The sequence below is a fragment of the Typha angustifolia genome, chromosome 11 (genome assembly GCF_048772165.1).
Source record: "Typha angustifolia cultivar Huaian chromosome 11, ASM4877216v1, whole genome shotgun sequence".
Taxonomy (NCBI): Eukaryota; Viridiplantae; Streptophyta; class Magnoliopsida; order Poales; family Typhaceae; genus Typha; species Typha angustifolia.
Genome location: NC_133249.1, coordinates 14729482 through 14756932, shown reverse-complemented (window position 1 = coordinate 14756932; position 27451 = coordinate 14729482). Strand labels below are relative to the sequence as shown.

The 27451-nt window shown below is 35.4% G+C and overlaps 3 protein-coding genes across 3 annotated transcripts in view; 1 reads left to right on the top strand and 2 right to left on the bottom strand.

The window, feature by feature from the left end:
* The first annotated feature begins 968 nt into the window (after positions 1–968).
* LOC140771306 (ent-kaurenoic acid oxidase-like) lies at positions 969–5072 on the top strand. Its single transcript, XM_073112788.1, has 8 exons — positions 969–1264; positions 2701–3178; positions 3325–3588; positions 3672–3761; positions 3842–3920; positions 4019–4125; positions 4243–4364; positions 4491–5072. Exons 1-8 carry the CDS (start codon positions 1026–1028, stop codon positions 4579–4581), a joined length of 1470 nt encoding a protein of 489 aa, XP_072968889.1. The 5' UTR covers positions 969–1025; the 3' UTR covers positions 4582–5072.
* Positions 4806–6979, bottom strand: LOC140771307 (glycine cleavage system H protein, mitochondrial). The gene is made up of 4 exons (XM_073112789.1): positions 6781–6979; positions 6109–6197; positions 5589–5759; positions 4806–5151 (listed from the first exon to the last, which is right to left on the bottom strand). The coding sequence occupies exons 1-4, from the start codon at positions 6887–6889 to the stop codon at positions 5026–5028; spliced, it is 495 nt and encodes a 164-aa protein (XP_072968890.1). The 5' UTR covers positions 6890–6979; the 3' UTR covers positions 4806–5025.
* Positions 6980–7679: 700 nt separating this feature from the next.
* The window catches only part of LOC140769534 (DNA-directed RNA polymerase III subunit 2), a 30221-nt gene continuing 10449 nt past the window's right edge, over positions 7680–27451 (bottom strand). The window contains exons 15-38 of the mRNA XM_073110257.1: positions 25748–25807; positions 25567–25659; positions 24029–24130; positions 23838–23948; positions 23609–23725; positions 22814–22930; positions 22644–22724; positions 19517–19621; positions 19352–19432; positions 19098–19268; positions 18972–19016; positions 16236–16313; positions 16029–16168; positions 15841–15940; positions 13755–13870; positions 13539–13674; positions 13319–13449; positions 11596–11721; positions 11470–11525; positions 10850–10920; positions 10033–10117; positions 9815–9918; positions 8889–9017; positions 7680–8293 (exon numbers count right to left, since the gene is read on the bottom strand). Of these exons, the coding sequence (XP_072966358.1) occupies positions 8243–8293; positions 8889–9017; positions 9815–9918; positions 10033–10117; positions 10850–10920; positions 11470–11525; positions 11596–11721; positions 13319–13449; positions 13539–13674; positions 13755–13870; positions 15841–15940; positions 16029–16168; positions 16236–16313; positions 18972–19016; positions 19098–19268; positions 19352–19432; positions 19517–19621; positions 22644–22724; positions 22814–22930; positions 23609–23725; positions 23838–23948; positions 24029–24130; positions 25567–25659; positions 25748–25807 (2406 nt within the window). The 3' untranslated portion in view covers positions 7680–8242. The remainder of the gene's footprint in view (positions 8294–8888; positions 9018–9814; positions 9919–10032; positions 10118–10849; positions 10921–11469; positions 11526–11595; positions 11722–13318; positions 13450–13538; positions 13675–13754; positions 13871–15840; positions 15941–16028; positions 16169–16235; positions 16314–18971; positions 19017–19097; positions 19269–19351; positions 19433–19516; positions 19622–22643; positions 22725–22813; positions 22931–23608; positions 23726–23837; positions 23949–24028; positions 24131–25566; positions 25660–25747; positions 25808–27451) is intronic.

The following is a 27451-nucleotide window of genomic DNA, read 5'->3' as shown; positions in this document are numbered from 1 at the left end:
AATACCACTAGTTTAGTAGGCGGAGCAGCCATCAAGCTTAAAGAAAAGAACATAGAAAAGAGTACTGGAGGTGTATAGAGAATGTTGTGGTGTTTCGAGAGGTCATGATAGTTGAAGAGAGTGAAGTCGGTCAAAATAGACATGCAACAACAACTAAGAACAGAAAGGAGGAAAAGAGAGGGAAATAGAGAAAGAAGAGAAGAAACAGAGAGGGAGTGAGAAATCTCAAAAGTGAGGGGAGAAGCCCTTCCTCTTCTCTAGCCACTAGGCAAGGTGACGGGAGAGAGAGGAGAAAACCATAGATAGCAAAATTAAAAACTCTTTTATAGAAGGAAAAAAATAACGACTTTAAAGCCCTACCTAAGCGGTCGCTACGACCAACACTCTCTCTACCCCCTCAATATATATCCTTCTTAAAATGATATATGTGATATTTTCTATCTCTCCTTAAGATAAGGAAAGAAATAAAAGATACAATTTACCCTTCCACATTACGTCTAATATAAAAGGAACAAAATACTCGTTTGTCACACAACCATTAGATGAATTAATAGAAAATTATCTTCAGCTGTACCTTTGGACTTGAAAAAAACTTAACAATTATATAAAGAGGAGAATTAAGTGAGACAAAGGAAAGACATCATCACGAGAGAGACAAAGTATGGAAACCCCCCTTGAGAAAGACTAAGACTAGAAAGAAATGAAACGGAAATGTAACTGTACAGACCCCCCCTTGAGAAAGTATCAAACGTTACTACAAGAGGACAAGCACTCTCTCTCTCTCTCTCTCTCTCTCTCTCCAATGGCCACCTTTCTCACACCTACCTTAATATGGTAACCCACTCACTCTCTCCCTCCCCCCCTCTCTCTCTTTCTCTCTCTCTCTGTGTATATGTATATATATAATATATATACCCTTTGGAATTCCCTTCTCTTATATAAAGAAGACCCACATAGAGATTATTCACACTACACAGGGGGAGAGACTAGAAAAATCTAGAGAGAGAGAGAGAGGGGTCCGGGAGATGGCTGTGTGGGGGTTTGTGGCTGCGGCGGCGGCGGCGGCTGCGGTGGTGGTGGTGGTTTTTGCTGCGGTGGCGAGGTGGGTGCAGGAATGGGTGCAAGAATGGGGCCTCGGGAGGAAGAGGCGAAGCAGGCTGCCGCCGGGGAGCATGGGCTGGCCCTTCATCGGCAACATGTGGCCTTTTCTCCGAGCATTCAAATCAAACGATCCTGATTCCTTCGTCAACTCCTTCATCAAAAGGTCAGGACTCTCTCTCTCTCTCTCTCTCTCTCTACACTACGTTGGGATAAAGAGAACAAGAGAGAAAAGAAAGAAAGAAAGAAAGGGAGAGAGATTTTATTTTAATTTTTTAATTCTTTCTCTCACTTTTGGAATGAAATAAAAAAAGACAACTTTCTCATTAAGATTTCTATCCAAATGAGAGAAAATATAAATAATATTTCCCTCTTTCTCTCGGCGTGGAGAAAGGATATGAGGTGGATGCATCTTACCACCTATACAAAGAGTAAAAAATTAAATTAAATTAATCGATCGTATATGTAATGTGCAGGATTAACCCAGTTGTTTAACCTATTATATAACCCCAAAAAAAAAGATAATAAGAAACGCTTTAAAAACTGTGCGTAATCGTCTAGAAGATTTAAGGTTATCTTAATGACAACATATTCACCATGCTTTTATTAAAGTTATGCCTCATTCCTCTTGGATCTTGTGGTGGGCACACACTTATAATGTGATATATATATATATATATATTCTTTTTTTTCTTTTTTATTTTCCGGTTATATGTGGGCCTTGTGAAATCAAAGTCGTTCGTAGGTTAAGCAAAGAAACCTTGTGGGACCCCCTCTGACCTTTGGAAATGTTGACATTGGAGATTCATATATAACCCATAGATACAACAAAGTTATACTATTTCATATTTTATATTCCACAAGGCCACAACTTTGGTAGTTGTGAGTGACTTCATCTTTAGTTTGGATCTTTGTCCGAAGCTGAGATGTTGTGAAGTTTTGTATTTCAGTTGTGTCTTTTGGTTTTGACTTTGAATCTAACTCGTATCTAATTTATATATTAGATCTTGTTTATGGATTGATATATAAGATTAAAAATATATTTACCAAAAGAACAGAACTAGAAGTAGAACCAAAATATTTTGTTTTTCTGTTCTTGTTTTCGATGGAGCCGGATAGAAACAGAAATTGAAACTTGAAGCCATGGATGATAAGAGACAAGATTTGAGAGAATTGATTGCCACATTATCTTTATTTTCAACTTTTGGCAGTTATTGTGTTGGCTTTCTTTTGCCTGACACTGTGCTGAAGAAAACAGAAGGGAAATGGAGCAGGAACAGTAAAGCAATGTACTAGGAGGGTCTGTGAAGTGGCCCAGATGTTAATCTTTGTCCATTCTGCTGACTCCAATGGACCTTTTGATGGCTAGTGCTATGCTCAGCTAATGGACTTACTCAGGGAACCTAGGAACTAGTGGAGTGACTTTATTCTGCCTTTTGTCATACTTTTCGTAGTGTAATTGTGCATTGTTCTTGTATGTAACAGTAGGATCCAAAGATGATTCCAGTGAGAAGTCATTCTTTTAGCCATTATTGTTAGCACTTCAAATTTGAGAATGAGTTTTAAGGCCTAGTCTCAGACATCTTCTTTACTTACATGTAGATTTGGTCGAACTGGTATATACAAATCCTTCATGTTTGGAAGTCCAACCATAATAATTATAACACCAGAAGGATGCAAGCAAGTGTTGATGGATGATGAGCATTTTGTGACTGGTTGGCCTAAAGCTACCATGGAGCTCATTGGGAAGAAATCATTTATCGGCATATCGCAAGATGAACACAAGCGTCTGAGGCGGCTGACCGCAGCTCCTATCAATGGCCATGAGGCTCTTAATTCATATCTCCAGTTCATTGACAGCACTGTGGAATCCACTCTAGAGAAATGGGCAACAATGGGAGATATTGAGTTCCTCACAGAGCTTCGAAGGCTTACGTTTAGGATAATCATGAAAATATTTCTGAGCAAGGCGAGTGATAATGTAGTGGAGTCACTGGAGAAAGTTTACACTGATCTCAACCATGGAATGAGGGCTATGGCCATCAACTTGCCTGGTTTTTCTTACCACAGGGCACTTAAGGTATCACCTTAAATTTCCGATGTTTTGAATTGTATCTAGTAGTCGACTCACCATCCTTGGATACCTTAAACAACACATACTAGGATCAATGACATGTTTATTGAATACCTCTCTCTCTTTAGTGTCAGTATAATCTTCTATTACAGGCTCGCAAAAAGTTGGTGGAAGTTCTCCAAACAGTTCTTGATGAAAGAAGGGTTACAGGCAGAAGAGATGCACCTGAAGCAGAAAAAGACATGATGGATGGTCTAATGGAGGCTAAAGATGAAAATGGTAGAAAGTTAACTGATGAGGAGATCATTGATATACTGGTTATGTACCTTAATGCTGGCCATGAGTCTTCTGGCCATATTACAATGTGGGCAACTGTTTTCCTACAAGAGCACCCTGAAGTATTCGAAAAAGCACAGGTTCTTTTGGATCAAATAGACCACCATGTCTGATCTTAGTACTTTAAAATTTGAACTAACAGTAACATGCTAAATTCCTTTAGGCAGAGCAAGAGGAAATTAGGAGGAGCAAGCCACCTATGCAGAAGGGACTAACGCTTAAGGAGATAAGGAAAATGGAGTATCTTTCCAAGGTCAGTCAGATTGACATCACTTGTTACCTCATCATTGAACCTTGAAGTTTGTCTGTGAGAGTATTTATGTTTGTCTGAAGATCATCGATGAGACGCTGCGTGTAGTCAACATTTCATTTGTGGCTTTCCGTAAGGCGACATGCGATGTCTTCATGAACGGTTAGTTTCATTGAAGTTAGTAAGGTAGTAAATTATGAATCCTTAATTAATCTGTGGGGGAATGAGAAACATTGACAATCTACTTCAACAAATGATAGGTTACATCATACCAAAGGGCTGGAGAGTTCAGCTTTGGTACAGAAGTGTCCACATGGATCCTGATGTTTACGTCGATCCTAAGAAGTTCAACCCATCTAGATGGGATGTAAGCCAGATAAATGAATTCTCCATGACTTCTCAAGATGCTGTTCAATTTCTATTTCTTCATTATTTTGGCTATTTTCAGACAACATAATGCATTTGTATGATAAATCTATGCCAGGGTTCCCCACCCAAAGCCGGAACTTTTCTTCCCTTTGGAGGAGGTAGCAGGTTGTGCCCCGGAAATGACCTAGCAAAATTAGAGATCTCTGTTTTCCTCCACCATTTTATCCTTGGTTACAAGTGAGGCATTCTTACTGCATTCACTTTTGTCTAAATGCTATAGTTGAATGCAATGCAGATTTCAGTTATATGATAATATTCATTGAATAAATACACATTATGTGACAATAACTTGTTCATGTGCAGGCTCACAAGACTAAATCCCCAATGTCCAGTGAAATACTTACCTCATCCTCGCCCTTCAGACAACTGCATGGCAAGAATAACGAAGGTTTGAACTACAATGTAAAGTTCTTCAATGTTGTCTTTCAGGGCATAATAAAAGGTGGATGAGAATTGTCTGTGGGATGTTCATTGCATTCTCAACCATTGCTATGTTTATTAGGAATATGACAACATAGTATTTAACTAGTGAATAAAGTGATCATTGCATGCGCAAACATAAAAAAAATTCACTAAGATATGTAGCACTAGCCATACCCAGCAAGATAAGCAATACTATGAACGGAAAGTTTGCTTCATTACATAAAGATTCAAGCAGCTTCTACAGCAAGCATAGCATGATGGCAAGAAAGAATTAACAGAATTGTCTTTGATCTCCAATCATCAACAAGAAAGTGCTCATGAACATATTATTGCTTAGAGATGATTGATAGACTTTAACATTGAGACAAAGCAAGAGAAGAGTTAGCAGAAGTAGGGAGACATGCTTATGTATTCTCTAGTGAGCATCCTCTTCCTCGCAGAATTTGGTGTACTCCTTTGATCCCATCAGTGAGTCCAGCTCTGATGGGTTACTGGGCTTGATCTTGATCATCCATCCATCTTCATATGGACTTGAGTTGATCTAACCAAAGACATTAGTAATAAGAATTACCTCAAAAATAAGTTGTATAGCTTCATTTCTTAGTTCATCACTGTCACCTAGAGTTGCTGTTTATTAAAAATCAGAGTCTGCACTTATCATCACCCTCACTTATTCTTGTCGTAAGAAAATCTTCTCCCTTGATATATAGATGTAAGTCTAGTCTTTTCGAGTACTTTTGCAAAAAGAAAAAAAAAATACTACCTCGCCGATAGCTGAGAAAGAATTCCTATTATATATTATTATTATTGTTATTCTTACTAATAATAATACATATATAAGTTATTTATTTTGGATGAACAGGGTTGTCTTTTGCAAATATACCTGAAACTGTAGGAGTCTGTCTGCAGAATTGTCAAAATAGGAGGTTCTTGAAAAGATTAAAAAGAAGAGGATGAGGGTGTCATTAGCTCAATTACCAGCCCGGGGTTTTCTGTTAGCTTTGAATTGACTTCAATGACTTCACCGGAGATAGGGGAATTAACATCACTTGTAGCTTTCACACTCTCCACTGCTCCAAAACTTCCACCTTGTGAAAAAGCCTTACCGGATTCCGGCAGCTCAACGAACACAACCTCTCCAAGATGTTCCTGAATAATATACAGCATTAGCAAAACCAGGAGATAAATAATATGTCACTAGAGCTATTTAAAAGTCATAGGAGGAGTTTAAAAGAGAGGGATTTAATGGTTTTGCTGAAACAAATTAATTGTCTTTTTAGTCTTTTAATTATATCACTAGTTTCAGCACAAATGTTTTGAGTTTCTATAAACTGAAAGATATTTTCTGTTTCAAATAATCTTAAATGTTTTATCTCATCAGCTTCCCTAAGAAGCTTCTCAGAGACATATACCAGCTTATCATAGTTATGAAACTTAGATGAAAACTCCAGGAGCATGTAGTAAAAAGTTAAGAATCTATCGATAGAGAGATTATTACCTGGGCATGGTCTGTGATGCCAATGGTAGCCACAGGACCATCATGTTTCACCCACTCATGGGAGGAACAATACTTCAAGCCATCTATGACTGCAAGCATACAAAGATTGGTGCTGATGATAAAAGAGTATTCAAGGAAAACAGAAAGGAGTTCAAGTATCAAATATTTTGATTCCAAAAGTATTCAGAAAAATAATTGCTGCAAGAGTGTGAGAAATTTATAGAAGTCCTCATATCTGATTTTGTGGAAAAGCTATAAAGACAAAACATTGTGAAATCTGCTGACGGGAACCAGACATAGAACTGCAATTGCTTCAGATGATAAAGTTTCTGAGATTAATGGCTCAAATTGTGGGTCTGATTCTTATAATTAAATGACAGATAGACCTGGCAAAACTTGAACACAGAACTCCCACTTAAATACCATTATATTAGATTAAATTTTCAGTCACTTTTCTTCTTCTTCTTCTTCTTCTCTAATGCACCACTATATGACCCAACAAAGATAAAAATATGTGAATAAACCACTGATAAAACCCTTCTTAGTTAAGTGATAAGTAACTCTGCACCACTTCTTGAGAGAATCCACCAGCTAAATGGTGGAGAGAGAGAGAGAGAGAGAGAGAGAGAGAGAGAGAGAGAGAGAGAGAGAGAGAGAGCTGAGGAGTGTTACCATTGGAGAAGCATCTGGAGATGGTGTAGGCAGGGAGAGGAGTTCTTCCCCCATTGCAGGAGACTCTAAGAGCATTGGCTGCAGAAGAAGCCCACAGTTTCAGAGCCATTGCTATCTCCTTGCTCTCCTTCTTATCCTCTTTCTTATGTTTTCTCAATTTATCTCGAGTGGAGTAGAGAGTTGCGAAGGACAAGAGAGGATAGAGAGAAAGGAATGGACCGTTAAGACGTTTGGTGGGTGGATGGGTTGGATTTGGATGGTTGGTGGATATTGAGAGCCTCATCCTAATTCGCATTTGATCTGTTCCTGCCTTCTTGGTGATCCAGATTGCAGCTTAGGCCTTAGAATCCTACTCACCAAGCGGATCCAAACGTGACCAATATTATCAACCTATTAATCGGGTTTCGGGTTTCGAGTTTAAACCTAGTATGCTCGAAATCAGACCCGATAAAGTTTTTGGTATTTTAATGCTCAAATTTTTTAAGTGTGTGACATATTTATAAGTTTAAATTAAATATATTTTATCACCCCCATGTAGTTATGCCTAAAATTACTTTATCCTTTATATTCTAAAATTTTTTAAATCAATTTGTATACTTATGATTAAAGTAAAACTGTTATTCTATTAAACTCAACTGAAGTCAAAATGATCAAAATACTATATCATATTTATCCCTTATACTTTGCTAAATAATCAAAATAGTCATAAAGCTCAATTATAGTTGAAAAAAAAACCTAACAATTTTATTTTAATCATAAATATATAACCTGATTTAAAATTACTTATAATTAAAATAATTTTAACCATAAGCACACAATGGTAAAACTATGTGGGCCTTTGAGACCCTCGTTGCCGAGAAATAGAGAAAATCAGGCGATTTACATCATCTCTACTGGTATTATTAACATGAAAATTGTCAGTTTGATCTATAGATAAAAATTATCGCATTTCTATACAAAAATCTCAACTGAGTATCTGCTCCAAGGATTTCTACACAAATTTGAAAAAACAAAGAGAGAATAGGACGTCTCGTTGTACTTGTGTTTGTTCTCCCGAAGTTCACTCAGATTTCCTTTACAAAGAGTGCATAAATAAAACCAGCTTCGATGTAGGTTGCAGCAAATTCGTCCGAGTAATAGATGAACAGTTGTTTCCTTTTTCAGCAGAACAAATGTACCATAAAGCAAAAGGTTGAAACAATTCTCTTCCAAACTTATACACAACTTTACATTTCCTTAATCCTCATCCTTCTGCGTGATACTGATATAGGAAACCTTGGTTAGTGAAACTTTTAGTCATTTCTTAACGATAGATAGTATAGCTGGAAATGGATGCTGAGATAATTCTTCTGTATCTTTGCATTGTAAGTTACGAACAATGGAGTCTGTGTTTACTACTTGCAGAAAGGACTTCTCATCCTTGGGAATGGGTATGTATGTGTCAACAGATTGAACATGTAAATTAAGCTTCTGTTAACTTCAGACGTGGAACAACGTTCATCGCCTGCAACTCCTGGTGAGACGGAAGAAAAAAAGAATAGCAATTAGTTGATTAGCTAGTAGTCCATGAAATACAGGTATGAATCTTTCCACAAATTGTCAAAAAACAAAGCCTTTTCCAAAGAAGCTGAAGCTTCTTCAACTAGCACTCTGACCATTGTTTAACAGTCATAAATTCGCTCCATATCTTAGCCAATATCAATGGTGGAAGAGATGATGTATTCACTTTTATTATTGTTATCATTCTAGCCATTTTCCAACAACATAGATTACGCTGGAGCACAACTCAAATTTGAGAAGGCCCTCAACAAAACCAAAGGTAATCATATAACTGGTCATTTTAGCTGACATTGACCCCCTCCTGACAGATGGGACCAAATTATCACACTTCATGCTCTTGACGTAAAAAAGGACCTAGAGCTTCTAAACAAAAATAAAAATAAAACCCATAAAAACAGAAACAAAGCAAAACAAAAGACAAAAACATAATGTATATAAGGTCAAGAGAAGTAATGATGTCCAGTAGTCATGTAAACATCCGGAAACATTAACATGAACATCTATGAACCTCTTATCACAAATTAAAAGCAATCCAATCAGAATACTACCTGAAACAGAAGTTTGCACGCATATGGCAGTTTCATGGTAGCTATATTTTCTCCACTTTTGCACATTGAGCAAAAGGATGTCTTCAACTTGTGATTGTAATAACCTAACAAACCACATTTTCTGCATACCTGGAATAGAAGATCAATCACCTGAATAAAACTTGAAGAGCATAATTAAAATCATAAGAAATAGCAATGCTGCTAACATCTAATGTTCCAAAATAATAACATTACTGCTGTACTGGTGCGGGTCTAGAAATTGAAAAGTTAGCCACCTTTGATCAACTTTGATGAAACTGAAATATTTTAACCTTTTTCATCGGCAGATGAAAAACCTTCATATTTGTGTACTAGAAGAAACTAAAATCTGCTTACAAAAAGTTCAAAGCATTCAAAATGTTCCTTCTTTAACTTAAAAGTGTCAGTCTGGGAGATACACCTTCATGAGTAACATGCCATCCCAGAAGAGCTTAGGAGCATATAAAGCAACGGAAGTACAGGATTCATCCATTATCATAGAAGGGAAATTTTCATGCATACTGCAAGTTTGCACCATACTGGTACATAATACCTAAACAATACTAGCCTTTCCATCGGCAACTGAAAGATCTTCATACTTGTGTACTAAAGAAAAATGTGTGATGGATCTACACCACGATAGAATCTGATCGTTGTAAGATGAGAATTCACTCTAACAAATTTTAGTTGCTCCATTGGAAATATTAAATAAATAGAAAATCAAAGAGGGTGCACTTCTTGAAAAAGCAATGTGATTTGTTTCCCTGCTGGATCACATATAAACTTTAGTCATAGTTTCAACCAGACTGGTGAAGAATAGTTCCTAATTACATGAGACACCATGTATGCACGATTCTAGATTATATGCATGATGACAGTGAGAGAAACACAGCTTTATAGTTAAGTACCTGAACTTGATAAGGGTCGCTAGATAACATTAGACGTTCGTGGATTAACATGCTAGCACCATATGCTATCAAACAGTCACGTTCCATTTCTCCTAAACGAAGTCCTGTGACATGGAATGTAGTTATAAGAAAGAGAAGGACTGGGTTCATATTTGTTCTACATAGACATGTCAGGTGGACATATCCAAGATCAAAATAAAGAATAAATGAGAGCAAACCTCCATCACGACTTCTCCCTTCAGTTGGTTGCCTAGTAAGCGTTACACGTGGTCCTTTAGCTCTAGCATGCATCTTATCAAGCACCTGGCAAGGAAAAGAACAGGGGACATTATACAAAATCAAGAAGATTGGTTAAACAATTTTTGACCTTCCTAATGGAAAGATGACAAGGATTCGTGACAAAATAAAGTTCTGATGGACCCTCCAATGACATAAGAATCACAGAAATGAAGTTCTGATGGATCCAATGACAACTTAAGTTCTATGATGGCATCTGAATCATGATGCTAGAAATTTTCAATAATTGCCAAAAAGAATCATGATGCACCCCTATAATTGTTATTAGATTTTCAAAAAACACCCCAGGTTTGAGTTAAAAACTTAAAATAGATTTATGCTTTGAAGTTTCAACCAAGATGGAACAGTAACAGCCGAAACTTAATGAAAATTAAAGCCAAGACTCATTGGTTAAGCTGAAAATATCAAGATTTCTGATTTTGACATTTCTTTTGGCAAAAAGTTCATTTCTTCTAAGGGATCAAAATCAAAACTAACAGATAACCAAAACCAAAACTTCAAACAATGGTTAAAAATAACAAAAAGAAAAGGTGTAAACTGCAATAAACACATAACGAGGATGTGAAATGAGAAATTCCTTTGGTTAAATATGATTTCTTAAGCAAATCGCGGTTTCAGAAAATAAGCCACTTTTAAAAAATTTCAGAAATTCCTTTTGAGACTAAGATAGTTCGAAAAGATTCTTCTTAAACAAATATGACAGCAAAGAAGAAACAGAAAAGTAAACCATGATTTTACCATGTGTTTCAACTTTTGGTAGTAGATTGGCCCCATAAATATATATGCTTGAAGTGGATAACCTGTAATGCCTGAACATGAAAACAAAATATTAACTTTGGTCCTTGAATCATTATATATGGTAATTATCAAATCTAGCTGTGGTTTAAACTTTAAACAAGGCAAGAAGTTCATCTAAGATCACGACCATTCCAGATGAACAAAAAGAATATAGAACAATCGAAAACTTTATGAAGATCAATCTTCCTTTGGCCATTACATGGCTATTTGGCTAACTCAAACCTTAAAGACTCAGATACTTCTAAACCAAAACAAATCTTCTGATTTTTATTCCCAGTTTCCAATGAAACATTAGGATGCTTACTCTGTAGTTGCATTTCTGGCCAATAACAGATCATTCTCTCTTGATTTTTTGGTTGCAATCTACATATGATAGATAAGCTAAATTTACCAGTAATTTGAAAGGATTTGGCATAACATTGTGGTTGAATTTACCTCAAGTAATATTCTCCTTTAAATCTTTATTTAAGTACATTTTCACTTTCTAAAAGTTGACCAAATACTTCTTTCTCAATGTGCATAATACAACAAAAAAGAGAAGAAAGACTTAAAAGGACTACCTGAATATAAGAAATCCTTGCCATTGTAGCTAAACCCATGCTTTACAAGTGTATCACTGAAATTTCCATAAAGGTATTAGCAGATGATCAACGCTAAAGTTTGGTGATAATAGTACATCAACGTACCTTATGTCTTCCACTTTATCAGCATTGCCACTTGGTTCACCAAACGCACTACCATAATGAAATCTACCACAGGATACTCCAGCTTTGCCACCAAGGAGCTCAATCATTTTGCCTATGGTCATTCGACTATGACAGAAGTCACAAAACAAAAATCAGTCAGGAAATAGTTACTCAGTGAAAAACAGTGCAGGTTAGGGCTTCATATGGTTCCTTTTACAGGTAGTAAGATTATTTAGATCATATGAAGGGTAGTTGAAAAGGATCTTGTGTTTACTACTAAAGAGTTCTCATGACTCAAACGCATGATAGCAAGCACAAATCAGGGAATCTTCACTTTTTTATGTCCTAAAATATTCCAGAATCAAGGGATTCATATTTGAAAAGAATCTTTACCTTCTTTATCGCCCTAGCCTTGGAGGTGCTGACCCGCAGCGAGGCAGATACGACTAAGTGTCATATTGAATATTTTATTCCACAAATCTTGTAGTTCCACTTAAGAACAAGAGAGCAAAATGAAATTCCACAACAAAAGAGCAGTCACGTTTCAGGTATATCTTCAAAGGTTGTTGTAGGATCTCTTGCTATTTTATGAAAAGACTTCATGAATCTTTCAAGCTAAAGGCTAAAGTTTTGTGTCTATCATAAATTTAGGTCATCTTATTTTGGTCTTAATAAAATACTTCACTAGCTTGATTGTGAAGAAGAAAGACTCGGATATTTTTCCTTTTTCTTATGAAAGAGATATAATGGAACTCTTGGTGTCCACCAAGGTGAGTCTTGACATCCCAAACAAGGAACTAGATGTCTCAACAAGAGACCAAAAAAAAAGGGCAAATCAACTTAAGCATTTCGATCCTAATTCTATTCAACAATTTGTTTGCACTTATCTGGGACTTCATCAAGTGTGTCAGTGCAAAATATTGTAATGACAAATTTGTGAATGCACTAAGTAATTATATGTACAATCTAAAAATTATGTATGATCAATATATATTACTTATGGTCTTATGGAAGAGTGTTGGGTGAAAAAATCAAAGATTCAAGTGAAAACAAGAAAAAAAATCAGAAATTCAGCATTTGCTATAGAATCAGATGAACAGTACCCCATCTGGATGGGACTTGAGTGGTGTTCAGATGCTGGCGCAGAAAAGTCATGTTTTACAAAAGGAAAAACAAATGGTGTCTGGACAGCAGAATTGATTTTAGATTCAGACAAGAGTTTCTTTCAGAGATTTACTTAGTATAAATTACAGCGGTTCTTCACAGTCTATATAAGGGATCCAGAGGTATCCACAAGGCCAATTGAGCCAATTCTTCTAAGATATCCTTGAACCCTCACTTGAAGCTTTCAACTTTCTATCAGTTGTATGGAACTATTTGAGTTCGAATGCTAGTCAAACATCAACCACAAGTAATAACACATTGGCAGAGCTGAACCAAACATTAAGACACTTCATCCATCCAAAGAAAACTCAAGGAAATTCAAGTTCCAAACTAGAAGAGTTCTTGGTTCTCTCAAGGAGTGTATTTCTTAACACAGACTTAAGATCTAAAGATAATAATTCTAAACTGAATCCATCCTTCACTAATAGAAACATTAGTATAAGTTTAGAACAGAAAAGAGTATACACTTAATGAAGAGACTGGAGATCCCATATTAGCAATAAGGAAACTTCTAAAGTAAATATGATAATCAAGCTATCACATTAAGTAATACCCAGACCTTGGAAATCCATGTGGATTCATGATCAAATCAGGGCATATTCCACGCTCAGAAAAGGGAAAGTCTTCCTGCTGAACTATAGTGCCACAAACACCTTTCTGGCCATGCCTGCTACTAAATTTGTCACCAACCTGGATGGGTAACACATGACAAATTAAAACCAGGTAATGCTATCATCTTGCTGCAAGAAGAAACAACCAAACCACTAAAATTTACTCACTTCTGGCCTCCGCGTGTGCCGGATGATAAATTTAATGGATAACTTGTCATTTGTATCTGAACAAAGCATTACACGATCAACAACAGTAGTTTCACCTTCAGGGCCTCTGTACATAGCAGGTGTATCCTTGTAGTCCCTGGGTATTTCAAAGGAACATTGATTATAATCACTTAAATAGAATTTCATCTCCAAAAAGGAAAGCTAGAACAACCAGACCTCTCTCTCAGAGTACCACTTCTGTCAGAAATATTTACAGGAGTTTGTTTGTTTACATAAACATCATGATTGCGAATTATTTCACCAGGTGAAGCAATTCCATCAGCATCTAGTATCTGTGAACATTTCATGACTCCTTAGTGTCATAACAGAGAATGGTACAGACCACTGAGATACACAGACAATTTGATAAACCATATCATGAAAAAGAAGATTAAGAATCTAAAACACTCTAAAGTCATCTTCCTACTTTCTTGACAAAGAAAAACAACAATTCCAGGTGCATCACTAATGTACCACAGATTTTTTGTAAGGATAAAAATTACACTGTGTGAAAAAAAATCTAGATAGAAATTACAATGTCAATAAGTGTTGAATATCATTCTAATCATCATATACATTCTGTAGTTGCACAATTTTGTGCATAGTAATACAATCCATTATGCCATGAGAAGAGATTAGCTTGTGTTAACTGTGTATGGCAGTATACTCTGGTGTAGTACCAAACAATACCTTGTTTTAAACTTTTAATTAGTACTACAAGATGTAATCATCACCAATGCCTCCTGCTGAGAACGATGAATCTTCTACCATACCACAGATCTTTAATAAGTATAAGAATTATACTGTGTCAAATATCTAGATAGAAATTACATTGTCAAGATGTGTTGAATATCATTTCAATCATCATATATAAAATTTCCTCTAGTTGAATTATGCACCCCACCTCCAACATAGTGGATCCTCCTACAAAGAAATTTAAGGCTTTCTTTGGTTTGAGACCAAGCTTCGAACTCGATCAATTAGTCTCATTTTTTAGTCTTGATTTTTTCATGAGTAAACTTAATTAGATATAAGAAAGATAAAAAAATATTTGATTACTAAACCAGTTTAGGGGTTCCTAAACTCAAAACAAACAAGGCTAATAGACTACCATCACAGGTTTCCTCTCATTAAGCAAATTTGTTAGCTCCAATTTGTCATAATATGAGCCATTTCTAATCTCTTGTGAAATAGTCCTAGCATTCCATATTTGCAATACATGGATGCCTGAGACCTAGATTTATGTGCCATCCTAGTATTCTACAACTATCCATTGTAAACTCACCAACTACTTGGACAAAAAAAAAAAAACTCATTTGATACGAAAAGGAAGAAAAAAACTCAATCCATTTAAATCATCCACTTCATCAACCTATCAAAAATGTCTCAAGCATAAATGTGAGGGAGAGTGTTAGAATATGAAAAATCAGAAACCATCATTCTCTAACAACTTATACTTATGCATTTGGAATACTTGGTAAGTTAACAAGAAGACGACAAGAATAAGGCTTTCTAAACAAAGAATATGAGAAAGAGATAGAAGATGAGAGAGAGGACGGTGGATCAAGCGTAGGGGAGTGAGGGGAGATGGTGGGAGGAGAAGAGAGAGAGAGAGAGAGAGCAGATGGAGATGAAGATGGTGGTAACTAGGATTAAAACAAGCGAGAGAGTGAAATATTTGATGGAAACAAAACAGACCGGACCAAACATGATCATGGAGGAGCAAATACAATCGTGTTTGGGCCTACTTGAACCACTAGTTAAATGGGCTTCGGTGTGTGTTGGGAGTGTATTTAGGTCTATCCAGCCTGCACAGACTTATTTAGGATGAGTTAAATGGGTTTTGACATATTTGTGCCTACAAGAATGGATAAGATATGCTTCCATCTCCTTCTTAGTCTCCCTCACACGATGCCTAACCCTAGCAGCCAACTTCTTCATCTTTGGCTTCTCTGCTCTCAGTCCCTCCCTCCCACTGGCTCCCCTCACTTCACAGCCACTCCCTCCGCCTTCCTCCATTTGCCACTTCCTCCCACATCATCAGAATTATGACTATGCACCGACTGTAACGGGCAAAATGGGCAAAGCCCCTCTATAGGTCTCATGCTAACAAGCCAGCAGCACAACGTTTATTTGCAGTTCCTAAATCCCTGGCCAAAGATGCATTGCACTATATAGCACAGTTGAACAACATTATCAACCTTGTAAGAGAAGAATGTTTGGATTTTCTAATCAATGTACATTCCGCTAGTATGTCAATTACCTGCATATTCTGCCTAAGTAAGACACCATCTTTATCTCTTTGAGGCTTGACAATTTTGTCAGATATATTAGGACCATAAGTCTCTTTGACAACTGTATACCTGGAAAAGAAAGAGAAGTAAAGGAATTAGCACTTACAGTCAGTTGAAATGAAGATAAATAGAAACACTTTATGGAGACATTAGTTACTTTTTCATTGCTATGCACCGACCAAAACCACGATCAAGAGAGGATTTATTCATGACAATAGCATCCTCAATGTCATAACCACTGTAACTCATAACAGCTACAGTAGCATTCTGTCCAGCTCCAAGCTTATCATATCCAACCTGTAAAACGCTGTTACTAATATGTATTGCTATACAATTTTGCAACCACAAAGGTATGGATACAAACCAGCTCGATTGTTTTTGTTGTCAGCAAAGGACGTTGTGGATACACTAGCAGGTAAAGTAGAGTGTCAGCTCGACACAGCTGCAATAAGTTAAATAAATGAGTTTAATGTCCTCATGGCAAGTAGAATAATTCAGAACTATATTATAACTAAATCATAAACAGTTAGAGAAACAAGATTCTTTCTCAATTCAGAATAAGATCGTGATAAACCAAATTGAATGGAAATTACAGGTTAGCAAAACAGTAGGCAAGATCATTGGAAATCTTGCTTGCGCATTCTGTTAATTATCCACTTGCACTGTAACGAATAAGAGGGCATTACAAGAATGCATCACTAGGCATGATTTTCTTCTTAAAGGATGGTTTCATATTTCAATAATTAGGATACAAAGGAGAAGAATCATGAGTGGCAATGGACTTAACAGTGTTAGGGTACAAAGATGATGATTGAGGTTAATATTATTGCTCTCCAATCCAATGAATATTTCATTAAGAGACATCATGGTCAGTCTTCTGAAAGTGGAATTAGGCATAGCGATGAATCATCACATCTTGTTCAAAGATTAGACATATGATGAATCATAACATTTTCAGAAATTGGAATAAGAGATAGTGCTCAATCAACATTTGGTCAAATTATTCTTCCTAAAGTCTAAACAAATTGATGTGCTTAGATGCATGCTATACCAGCTACAAAGAGAATATCAAGATCTTGTGTCAAATTATCAATTAACATATTCATTTGATACTTATTACAACGATCTACAACTGTGATGATTTCTCCTTTAAAATAACTTGTCATTCTTCACCTAGTTCATTATTTAAGTGTTAACATAATGTGCAACATGTTATTACTAAAAAATTTCCTTCACAGTGGCAAAAAATCAATTTATCAAACAAGGATGAGTTAATCTGCAAACAGGACCTATAAGTCCAAACAGAAAAGAAAATTCACCAATATAGTACATTTGTGAGTATTGAAGAACTCAGAATATGGGAGCAAAGCAACATAGAGTAATTTATTTTATAAGGAACAAATATGTATTGTCAGCTTTAGAAAGTAATAGATTCCAGCCAAAAGATTATCCAAAAGATCATCTGAAATAATTATGGCCATGTCAATACCCGGTCAGCATAGCACATGACGGTTCGACACACTCCTGTGTGCCAGGAGCATCCCCTAGCACACCTCTATTATAATTGTTAGGGTCAACGTATTTTTTGGTTTGAATATATATATATTAAAGTCTACATTAGAGTCTTTTATCTTTAGATAATATTATAAATGACCTATTTTATTAAAGATATAATAATAATTAAGTAGAATTATGACAAAACATAATATGATTAAACACATTAATTAATTGACAATAGCTACATAATTAAAACTAAAACCTAGTTGAATGTAGTTAATCTTAAACTTGTTTCTACCTTCCTATATAAACTTTAGATTTTTAATTTTTGTGGAAAGAATTAGGGGAATGCTGAAATTTTAGCTAAAAAATATAAAATTTGAGTTCAATCGACTCGTATGCAGTTAATATATTGTGTTCCCAATTTGACCTAGACATATTAATTTTAGATATTATGAAATTTGGGTGAAATTTTAGGGGAAATTAAAATTTTCCTTTGGTTCCTACATTTTAAAGAGTATTTTTTATAAATCTAGCACAAATCTACGTAGAAAGATTCTTACAAGTAATAGATCTAACATCCCAAATTAGTTTTTATAATGTAAAACAAACCAAAAAAAAATTAGTGTCGGAACGGGTTGACACAAGGCTGTGTTAGTTTGACAAGCACCCGTGTCGACCATGGCTTGGCACACCTCGACATGGGGTTTTGTGTATCAAATGTCAATATTATATTAGCAAGGGACGTGCTGGTCGGCATGGGACGTGAATGGAGAAGTTCATAAGGAATAACAAAGAAATACAAAATCTGGGAAGCTGTAAATGAATAATGATGGCTAATATGAGTAGGCATTAAACAATGTTCAGCCAACACCCATCTTCCTAGGAATTTTACATTGATTTCAAATGGAGAAGTTCCAAATGCTGTTGATGAAAGAATTTCCATTAATTTATGATTTGTGGGTTCCTAATGCCCCAGAACTTTTTCAAAAAAATGGCTCAGATTATGATTGGTAAATCAACACAGCTGGAAGGCTACAAAGACCCAATGGAAGTAGCACAAAACACAGCCTTCTGTCATACAGATAACACACAAAGATCAGACTTTACTAGCACACTAAAAACAGTAAATGTAATAGGGCACAAATCCAACCCAAAAGGGTGTAAGGTAAGCATCGGAAGGATTGAAACTTTGAATGGTGAACTCACTGTAATAATGTTAAATATGACATAAATTATGATATGCATGTCATCATAACTCATAGATAAAGGCATACCAACATGTACACATACAATATAGAATAAACAAGCTCAGATGTTCAAAAAGCTCCGCAACTGCATTAGCATACATACTGAACAACATAAAAAACTTGAACAGCACCAAGTTAAGCAATGTTTCAGTAAACTACAAAATAGAAATTATACAGCCAATCAGTAAGAATTGGGATACAGAACAATCAAAGAAAAACCATAGGCCATCTTTCATGTCAAATAAACTGAGACCAAATATTGATAAAATATTCAATTGGTGTGGAGGTAAAGAAGCAAATTATGTAATTTCTATCTTCAAGAAAACAAATTAGTATGTCAAAGTGCCACATGCCTGGTTATAACCGATATTTCCCATTGCTTGCTTTCCCATTGCGCACTGTCATATTAAAGAGCATTAGCATAAAAAGAATGATTAAGAATCTTTGAACTAAGCTATATAATTTGAATCTTGTTGAACCTGATAGGTATTTCGTGGAGACTGGTTATGATGAGGATAAGGAATAAGACCAGCTACAATCCCTAAAATGGTGAGCGGTTCGATCTCTATATGTGTTATGCAGCTTTTCTTAACATCATCCTTTTCTGTCTCAGATCCATCTTTATCATCTCCAAGCTCATACAATGCAATCTATTAATATTTTTTCAAATATTCTGATTAAAAGATCTTTAATGTGGAAAAGCAAACATAAATAACTAAGCATCATCACTTACCAAGGCATTGTTCTCTTCATTGACATCAAGATACTCAATCAATCCATCACGTAAAAAATCATCAAAAGTACGGACTCCATCCTGGTTATTAAATCCAGTTAGAATCCCGCTACATATAGATTGGAGACATTAAAAAACAATTGCTTAACAGTAACAAAAAGAAACCCGTAGTTCTTTCATATGTTGTTCCTTGATTCTTGATATTCCCTTGTCAGCAATCACAAGTGGACGACAAACACGACCTCCATCCGAGGCAACATAAACGCAGCACTGTAGATGTTTGATAAATTTTAGTAGCAGTTAGATGTATACCTGGTCAGAAAATCAAGAAAAAATAAGGTGTCTCATGAATCACAATAAAGGCATATACTGGCCAATTAGTGACATAATAAACCAGCACATGTAAGCAAGTTTTAATGAAACAAAGTTCCACAAAATTATATAAACATAGTTGATAAGGATATAATACTCCATGGTTAAGGTCTGAACTGAAGATACAACAAGCTCCCAGGACGGAACATCTTTACACAAGAGAGAGAGAGAGGAGAGATATTTGGAGAATCTCCCCATGTCGTAAGAACAGTTTTATGCCTATAAAGAAGAAAGATATACTAGAAGACTGCTGCATAAAGCCATAAACTACTTAGCAAAGGAGAAATGGAGAGAAAAGGATTGGAACAAGTTAACCAACAGTACATCCTTTGAGCTTAATAAATGCTGAATGGGTATAAAAAGTTAGTCAATGAACATTTACTGCTCACTAGAATTCATTAAATTTTTTATGACTTGCAATATAAATTGTTACTTAAATAAGAAGAAATCACTGAGAATAAGAAAAGGTTATACCGGAAGCAACTCATTTTAGTATTTATAAAGCAAATATGAAACCATGCATGAGAGACTAGGAAAAGTTCTCTATGTAAAACCATGCATGAGAGACTCATTTTAGTATTCTCAATATCAGTCTATCAGAGATGAATAGATCACTTGACTTTAATCTATGATGTCCTTGTCTGCATATGCATCAAAACGAGAAACTTTATATACCAAATATGATATTTGAATTTTGTACAAAGCATCACATATCTTTGAGAGATAAGACATCACCATTCAGATCAACCATGTTCTCATTACATGCAGAAAATGAGAAAGATAGGGTACATTTGGAAAAGAAAAGAAATAATCAGACGAGTAAAAACTAAAAAAAGAGCATACACCAGATGTAAATGGATATTATGCTTGCACAATTAATATTTGTATCGCAAAACATATCAACTCTTGAATGTGCGCAACTGGCATATATTTATGCAGTGTAAATCTGCCAAATTAAGTGTGGCAACATAATTTGCATGTTTTAAGCATGCCACCAGCATTATTGCCGCAATGACCTTTATTTAATGTAGAATTATAAATTTTTGAACCCTGTTTGAACAGTTGATGCTTTATAAAGTAAATTGGATATTATTCCAAAATATGTTAGCTTTGAAAAATATGATTAGAAATTTATTTAAAAAAGAAAATATTTTATGTCCGTCATTCAGAATTGCAGTTGGCACGACCATGATAAGATCTTGACCAAGGTTCTGAAACTCATTATCGGAATCGGAATTGGCCATTTGAAAAAACGATATGTATCGACCACTCGTATTGGATCGGACTATTTAATTAAACAAATTTTAAATATTATTTTAAAATACAGAAAATTTAAAAACTTAGAGAAATAAAAATTATTCACATATGAAGTCTAAACATTTTTAAAATGTATTAACTTAAAAAAAATAAAACCCTATCTCTCTTCCTACCCTCCCCCTCTTTCATATTACCACAAGCCAACTATTACTTTTTTTATGATTTTAATTATTTTCTTACTTCTCTCGCCCTTCTCTTCCTCTCTCTCTCTCTCCTTCCCTCTCCCTCTTACCGTCGCATCTCACAACTTCTCTTTTCCTCAATTTCTTCTCTCTCCCTTCTCTTCCTCTCTTTTTTTCTCCTCTTCTTCCCTCTCCTTTTTATCATTGCAGCCCACCTCGCTCTCTCTATCCCCCCCCCCCCCCACCACCACCACTCTCTTTTTCTCCTCTTTTACTTCCTCCATTTCTTCTCTCTCCCTTCTCTTCCTCTCTTTTTCTCCTTCTCTTCCTCCCTCTCCCTCTTACTGTCACAGCCCACATCTCTCTCTCTCTCTTCCTCCCTCTCTCGCTTTTTCCCTCTCTTTCCCTCCCGCAGCCGTATTGGGTGAGGCCAGCCATACAGTCGATTCCAACCGGATACAGATCAAGTATCAGCCAATCCAGCCGAAACTGGGTTCCATAATCTTGACATAAAGGGTGACAACAATAAATTTCAATTTTACACATTGCTAAATGCTAGGCATGACTTTCAAGAGTGTATATGCATGCCACAAAGATATTCTTAATTTTAATTGTACTATAGGTTAAAATTAAAAAAAATCTCAGGCACTTCATGCAAGTACCTAGTTGTCATATTTAAATAAGTGGACCATGCAATCAAAATCAAAAATTTGCCTAGGAGATACTTATCTATTGAGGTCATCAAAAACAAACAGGTCTGCGTGATAAAGCTCTGGGTTTCTCAGAGTATAAAAAGACAGCCATTTTGTACTTAAAAATCATTTTTCATCATATAGTCATTAAGGACCTAATTTTTCTCTCTAATCTCATTCCTTACTCATCTTTGATAGTCTTCCAAAGGTGCTCTTTGAATGTCAGTGAATTTCAAAATAAACAGAAAATTCCAGTGGATGCAGATATGGAGAGAGAGAGAGAGGGGGGGGGGGGACTGATTTATCTATGGTAGATATCATTCTAAAACTATGATAATAACAAAGTATATCAGAATAGTAACAACTTTACAACAAAAAGGGCGAAAAAGACTATAACTCAGACAGAGTATTAATAGAAATAGCATGACAAATAAGAAAGCAAGCATCTGAAGAGGCAGATATTAGAATACTGGACTTCTTTAAGCTGTCTGCCAAAAAAGTAACAACAGAAGACAACTGGAACAAAAAGAAGAGGTTCCAGTCCCACACAGAAGACATAATGGAACTCATGAAAGATTGGGATTTTGAGGAAAAGTAACAGTGAGAGGAGTTTTCACTGATTGTGGATTTAAATAGCATAGCCAATTCTTGGCAACAAAAAGTTTTGCATACTCAGGTGAAGTGGGCAGAAATGTTTAAACAATGACACATTACACTGCAATAATGATAATTAAGTAGACCAAAAATGCTGAAAACCCCTATAAGTCATATCAAAAAAAGAAAATTTACCTGCTTCTCATTAACAAAAATGCTGACGAACTCCCCGATCTTACCTGATCGGCGCAATCTTCTCATGGCATTAGCAAAGCGCTGCAAACATTAGCTGACAATATTAGCAAGGTAGAGAAATTAGTCGAATTAGCTATGCAACACATGTAGTAATATACAACAATGTACACCTGTGGTTGCCTATGTTTCCCAAGTATAAGCCCATTTAGCATAACCAAAAATGAACCTGGTGCATGAATTTCTTCTCCAGATAGAATTGACAAGTCTTCAACACCTAAACTATAACACTGCAATTATATGGTCATTATAAAAACACCAAACATCGCGGAAGAAAATAATGAAAAAAATATATGTAGAGAAGTTAAAAACTTCTAGCACTAAAACTATGGCATGGCCTCCGAAGAATGAGGATAGTAATTGAGTGATAAACCTACAAAAATTGGTGGTTCACAACTTCTCATTAGCTATTATTTGTTTATCAAGAAGAGTTTTTTTTCTCAAACTTGATATTCAACTTAAATTAAATGATACACATTAAGCACATTTAATATAAGACCTCTAAACTTATTCTATATTCATCAATTAAAACATTTTATCATTAATATAACACTCGATGGCACACCCTCTTAAATATGTTTGGTAATTCCATGTATAACCAATGCAAAGAATAAAGTGATAAACCTAGGTGAGTCCAATTGTTATAGGATGTTCACTCATATCTCTCCTAACTATCCGCACATTAGCAAGCCTTACCATCACACTAAATGACGTCGAGAAATCACAGAGCAACTTAAGTGAGAAACATGGAACACTATAACATAAAAGAAGCATAATGAATTAAATTATTAAAGAGTTGTGCATTGAGATAGACATACTTGTGCAACTTAAAATATATTGGTGGCTCTAAACTTAAAGCCAAAGTAAAATACTTGTTTAGACCATAACAGTCAGGAAAAGGCACAAACCAGAGTGATCAGTGGACTTTCTTCCTCATCAGTTGTAACATGAGTCATTAAAGCTAAATTTTTAGTCAATCCACACGCTTCCCCTTCAGGAGTGTCACATGGACAAAGCATGCCCCACTGTTTAGGAATATGTTTGACATTTTAATAAAGAAAAGTGCCATAAAAAAAAAAACTTGGTACAAAATCATAACACAAAGGGTGCTGCAGTCTTGAAAGACATTCTACTCACCTGACTAGGCTGCAAAGCCCTTGGTCCACTCACTTTTCGAGACTTTTCAAATTGCGGTGATATGCGTGTCATATGACCTAAAGCACCAATGAAAGACAACCTAGAAAGAACCTGCAACAATCAAATTAAATAAGTAATTTGTGCAGACGTAGATTGCAGACAATAAAAAGAAGACAAGCTGAAATAGCGACCTGTGATACACCTTTCCTATGCATCTTAAAGCGCTTCAAGTCCCAGTTTCCAGTAGAGATGGCCTTCTCCAAGCCACAAGTTATGAATTCTGTCACTATATACTGTATAAAAAAAGTAGTAAAATTCAGGGAGAGAATTTTTGTATAATCCAAGCTGATTAATTAGGATATCTCAAAAGAAACAACTTGACATCATAATGTTATAAAAATATATACACCAACAAAGAGAACTGGAAAAGGAAGAGATTACCAACTTAAACAGGCAGAAGTTAAGGTTCACATATGATAAGCAGAAGAAACTAGAAGATTTTTTTTAAAAAAAATATAGTATAAAGAAGCAAGAAATTATTGCGAGCATAGACAAACTTATAATCCCAGTTCACCCGTTTGCAGAATCCGAACTAGCAATCAGGATTTAGTCATTTAGCATGCAACCACTATAGCAGAAGGAACAGTTCCATATCATTGTAGGAGACAAACAATTCGAAGATGAAAGAGTGATCAGCAAATGTATTCAACAAACAGAGGAAAGAGCAAAACAGTACCCTATGCAGGCAAAAGATTAGATATACCCGTTGTCACAGATAGCATATAGGCATACACACTGAACAGAAAATGTGCTGCACTAATGAATCCTAATGGAAACTTAGACATAAGTTTGAATCCACTTATGAAAAAGAATTTTTGAAAAATTTCTAGTAAAAATGATTAGCCAAATAATGAAATTGTGAAAAATTCCAGCATGCATAGTTCTGAAGATCAGCATTGTAAAGCAGCTTCAAGAGAAACTCTGAATATGAACATATAATTGAAGTTGTATATAGACACCGTATAACTTGAGAATGGTTAAATACTTAAATAATCACCTAAAGTAAGCTGCAATTTGCAAAACTTGTTGAAGTCTTTCCAGGGATATATGAGCATGCATGAAATTCAAAAATAGTAGACTTGGTAACAATCAATTGATCAGACGCAGTTGTAAACAACCCAGAAGTTCTTATAAAAGAAGTCATCTAAAATTATATACAAACTTCAATTAGCTGTGCATTTTAATAAACAATCTGGCATATAGATTTAAGGCCAGAAAAGATTTTGAAGACTATGCTTGTAATTTATTCTCTAAGTTTCAGAAAGTTCCAACTTTTCACATCCACAATGAAAAGCAACTACTTGCAAATTTTGCAAATAAATGTTCATTATAAGCCACTAGAGAACAGTAAGGAAAACAATAAAAAGGATATATACCTGCTTAGTCAGATGCTGAATTGCTGACTATCAATTAATAAAATTTACCAACATAAATGAACTACTAGAAGTAGAACCGGCATAGGCTGGTCAGATTAGAACCATTTACAGGAATCATTAGAGAAATATTAAAAATATTCCATTTTCCGATGTCATCAATGCACTGAAATTCCAATCAGCATGGACCAAAATAATGACACCTTATCCAACACGTCGAGAAGTATTGAGAAAAATGATGGAGAAAGCAACTACTGATAATAAATGATAAGTGATTGAAGATCCCTCTTACTTACATGACTAAAATCCAAAGGACTGGAGCGACTAGCTTGTTCATAAGCTTTGTTCAAACGTTCTAAAGCAAAGGAATTCATTGTTTTGAACAAATCCTACAAGAAAAAGGAACTTTTATTGACTAAAGGAGTGATCAAATGATTCAAATCTAAGTAAACTTAGCAAGGAAGTAGCACAGATTACCTCAAAAAGCAATGATATAAGCTGCCCTGACAGCTCCAGCCTCTTGTTGCCTACGTAGTCCTGAAAGTCATCTTAAAGGTGAACATCTATTAAAGCTACAAATAACAAAATGGTGCACTTTGCAACTTGTGAAAGATTTGCAAACTTATTGTTCAAAAAAGTACTCTTGGGGATGATAACATAATCCAAATGAATAATTAGTTAGGAATACAAAAATTGCTGATGTACAGTTTTAGGAATTTTTATTTTACGGTTAAGTGGACTAGAGACGAAAAATTGAACATCAGTAATGAAGAAAAGAAGCGTCTACAATTTAATATGACATGACTCTAATGTAAAGAACCTTTCAGCTGTGAAAGATGTGACAAAGTAAAACTCTGGCCGCTCAAACAGGGAGCATATACACAACACTGGGTAATGTCTGGGCAATATCACTTTTTATGTTTTGCTTAGGCCTTTTCAAGTAGAAAGAGTGAGACAAAAAAATAGAAGAAGTGATGATAAGCTACATGTAACATCATCATAAATTCATAACCATGGTAATTAATAACATGTGATAAAAAGGGCAAGAATCAGAGATCATAAAATTGCACATGTACACTATAATTATGGTTTTATGCATTAATTGAGGATACCCTTTATTGTACAAATCAGATTACCAGAAATTTCAATTACTTTAGATGCACAACTATCCCTATTAGATAAATCTGGGAACAGTGAAAAATATATATGAAGTTATGAAGTATGAACACAATTACCAGTACGGCATAAGTAAAAATTGGCCTATGTTGGACTAACAATAGGTATTGGCACTTGAAGAAGATTACAAGAGCTACCCTTAACTCTCAAGTACAACCTTTCTGATCAAGATTCTAAGTGTTGGTTTCAGGATCAGCCGCCGTATCAGTTCCAGTTTCAAACTATTTTTTTAATTATGCAAAATTCTAAAAAGTTTTTATAAAGTGCAGGGAAAATCTTAAAATTTCAGAAAAAAAAAATGACTGGCTACAGCAGCAGCCAGCTATCTCCCACTTCTCCTCCCTCTGAAGTCAAGGATAAAAGTGCATTTAGACATGCACTCTGTGAAGCGACATGTTATTTGACCAACGTCCCATAAATCTAAGGATTAAAAATCTTGTCTTCCAAGTTCAAATGTATATCTCATAATATCGTATAACACCTAGAAAAGAAATTCCAAACATGTGTTGCATCCAAACTGAATAGAAGAGGAAGCAAGTTGTGCCAGTTGCACAGGGTGTATGTCAGCTAGCCATCGTCAGGATACATGCCGACGGTACAAAGTTAGGCAGTATCAAGATACATTCACTAACTAAAAGGAAATGTGTGCATTCATGCTGTCTGCGCCAACCAGCACACCATTCCATGAGAGGAGGGAATGACTCTAAAGTCTAAACATTCTTTTTCATTAAAATGAAAAAAAAAAATCCCATTTTTCATTAATATCCAATGTCTCTCCTTCTAATATACAAGTCACACAATTACCATCACTATGTTATATGTTAAAAGTTAAGCAGACTGGCGACATGAACCCTAACAAGTAAAGAACATCTATTATCAAGCAACTAGAGACATCAATTTCTTTCACCCCATCTAACCAAGTCATATTTCTGTTTTCTTTTTTCCCACCAGTAGCACCTTCCACTAGTATTTACTAGTTTATCACTTAACTTCGATTAGGATTGT

Excerpts from the sequence above, each read along its gene's own strand:
- LOC140771306 (XM_073112788.1), top strand. The coding sequence starts at position 1,026 with ATGGCTGTGTGGGGGTTTGTGGCTGCGGCGGCGGCGGCGGCTGCGGTG. Across the intron at positions 1,265-2,700 it reads GTCAACTCCTTCATCAAAAG|ATTTGGTCGAACTGGTATAT; the intron begins GTCAGGACTCTC and ends ACTTACATGTAG. Across the intron at positions 3,921-4,018 it reads ATGCGATGTCTTCATGAACG|GTTACATCATACCAAAGGGC; the intron begins GTTAGTTTCATT and ends AACAAATGATAG.
- LOC140771307 (XM_073112789.1), bottom strand. The coding sequence starts at position 6,889 with ATGGCTCTGAAACTGTGGGCTTCTTCTGCAGCCAATGCTCTTAGAGTC. Across the intron at positions 6,198-6,780 it reads CTCCAGATGCTTCTCCAATG|TCATAGATGGCTTGAAGTAT; the intron begins GTAACACTCCTC and ends GTATGCTTGCAG. Across the intron at positions 5,760-6,108 it reads GCATCACAGACCATGCCCAG|GAACATCTTGGAGAGGTTGT; the intron begins GTAATAATCTCT and ends TATATTATTCAG.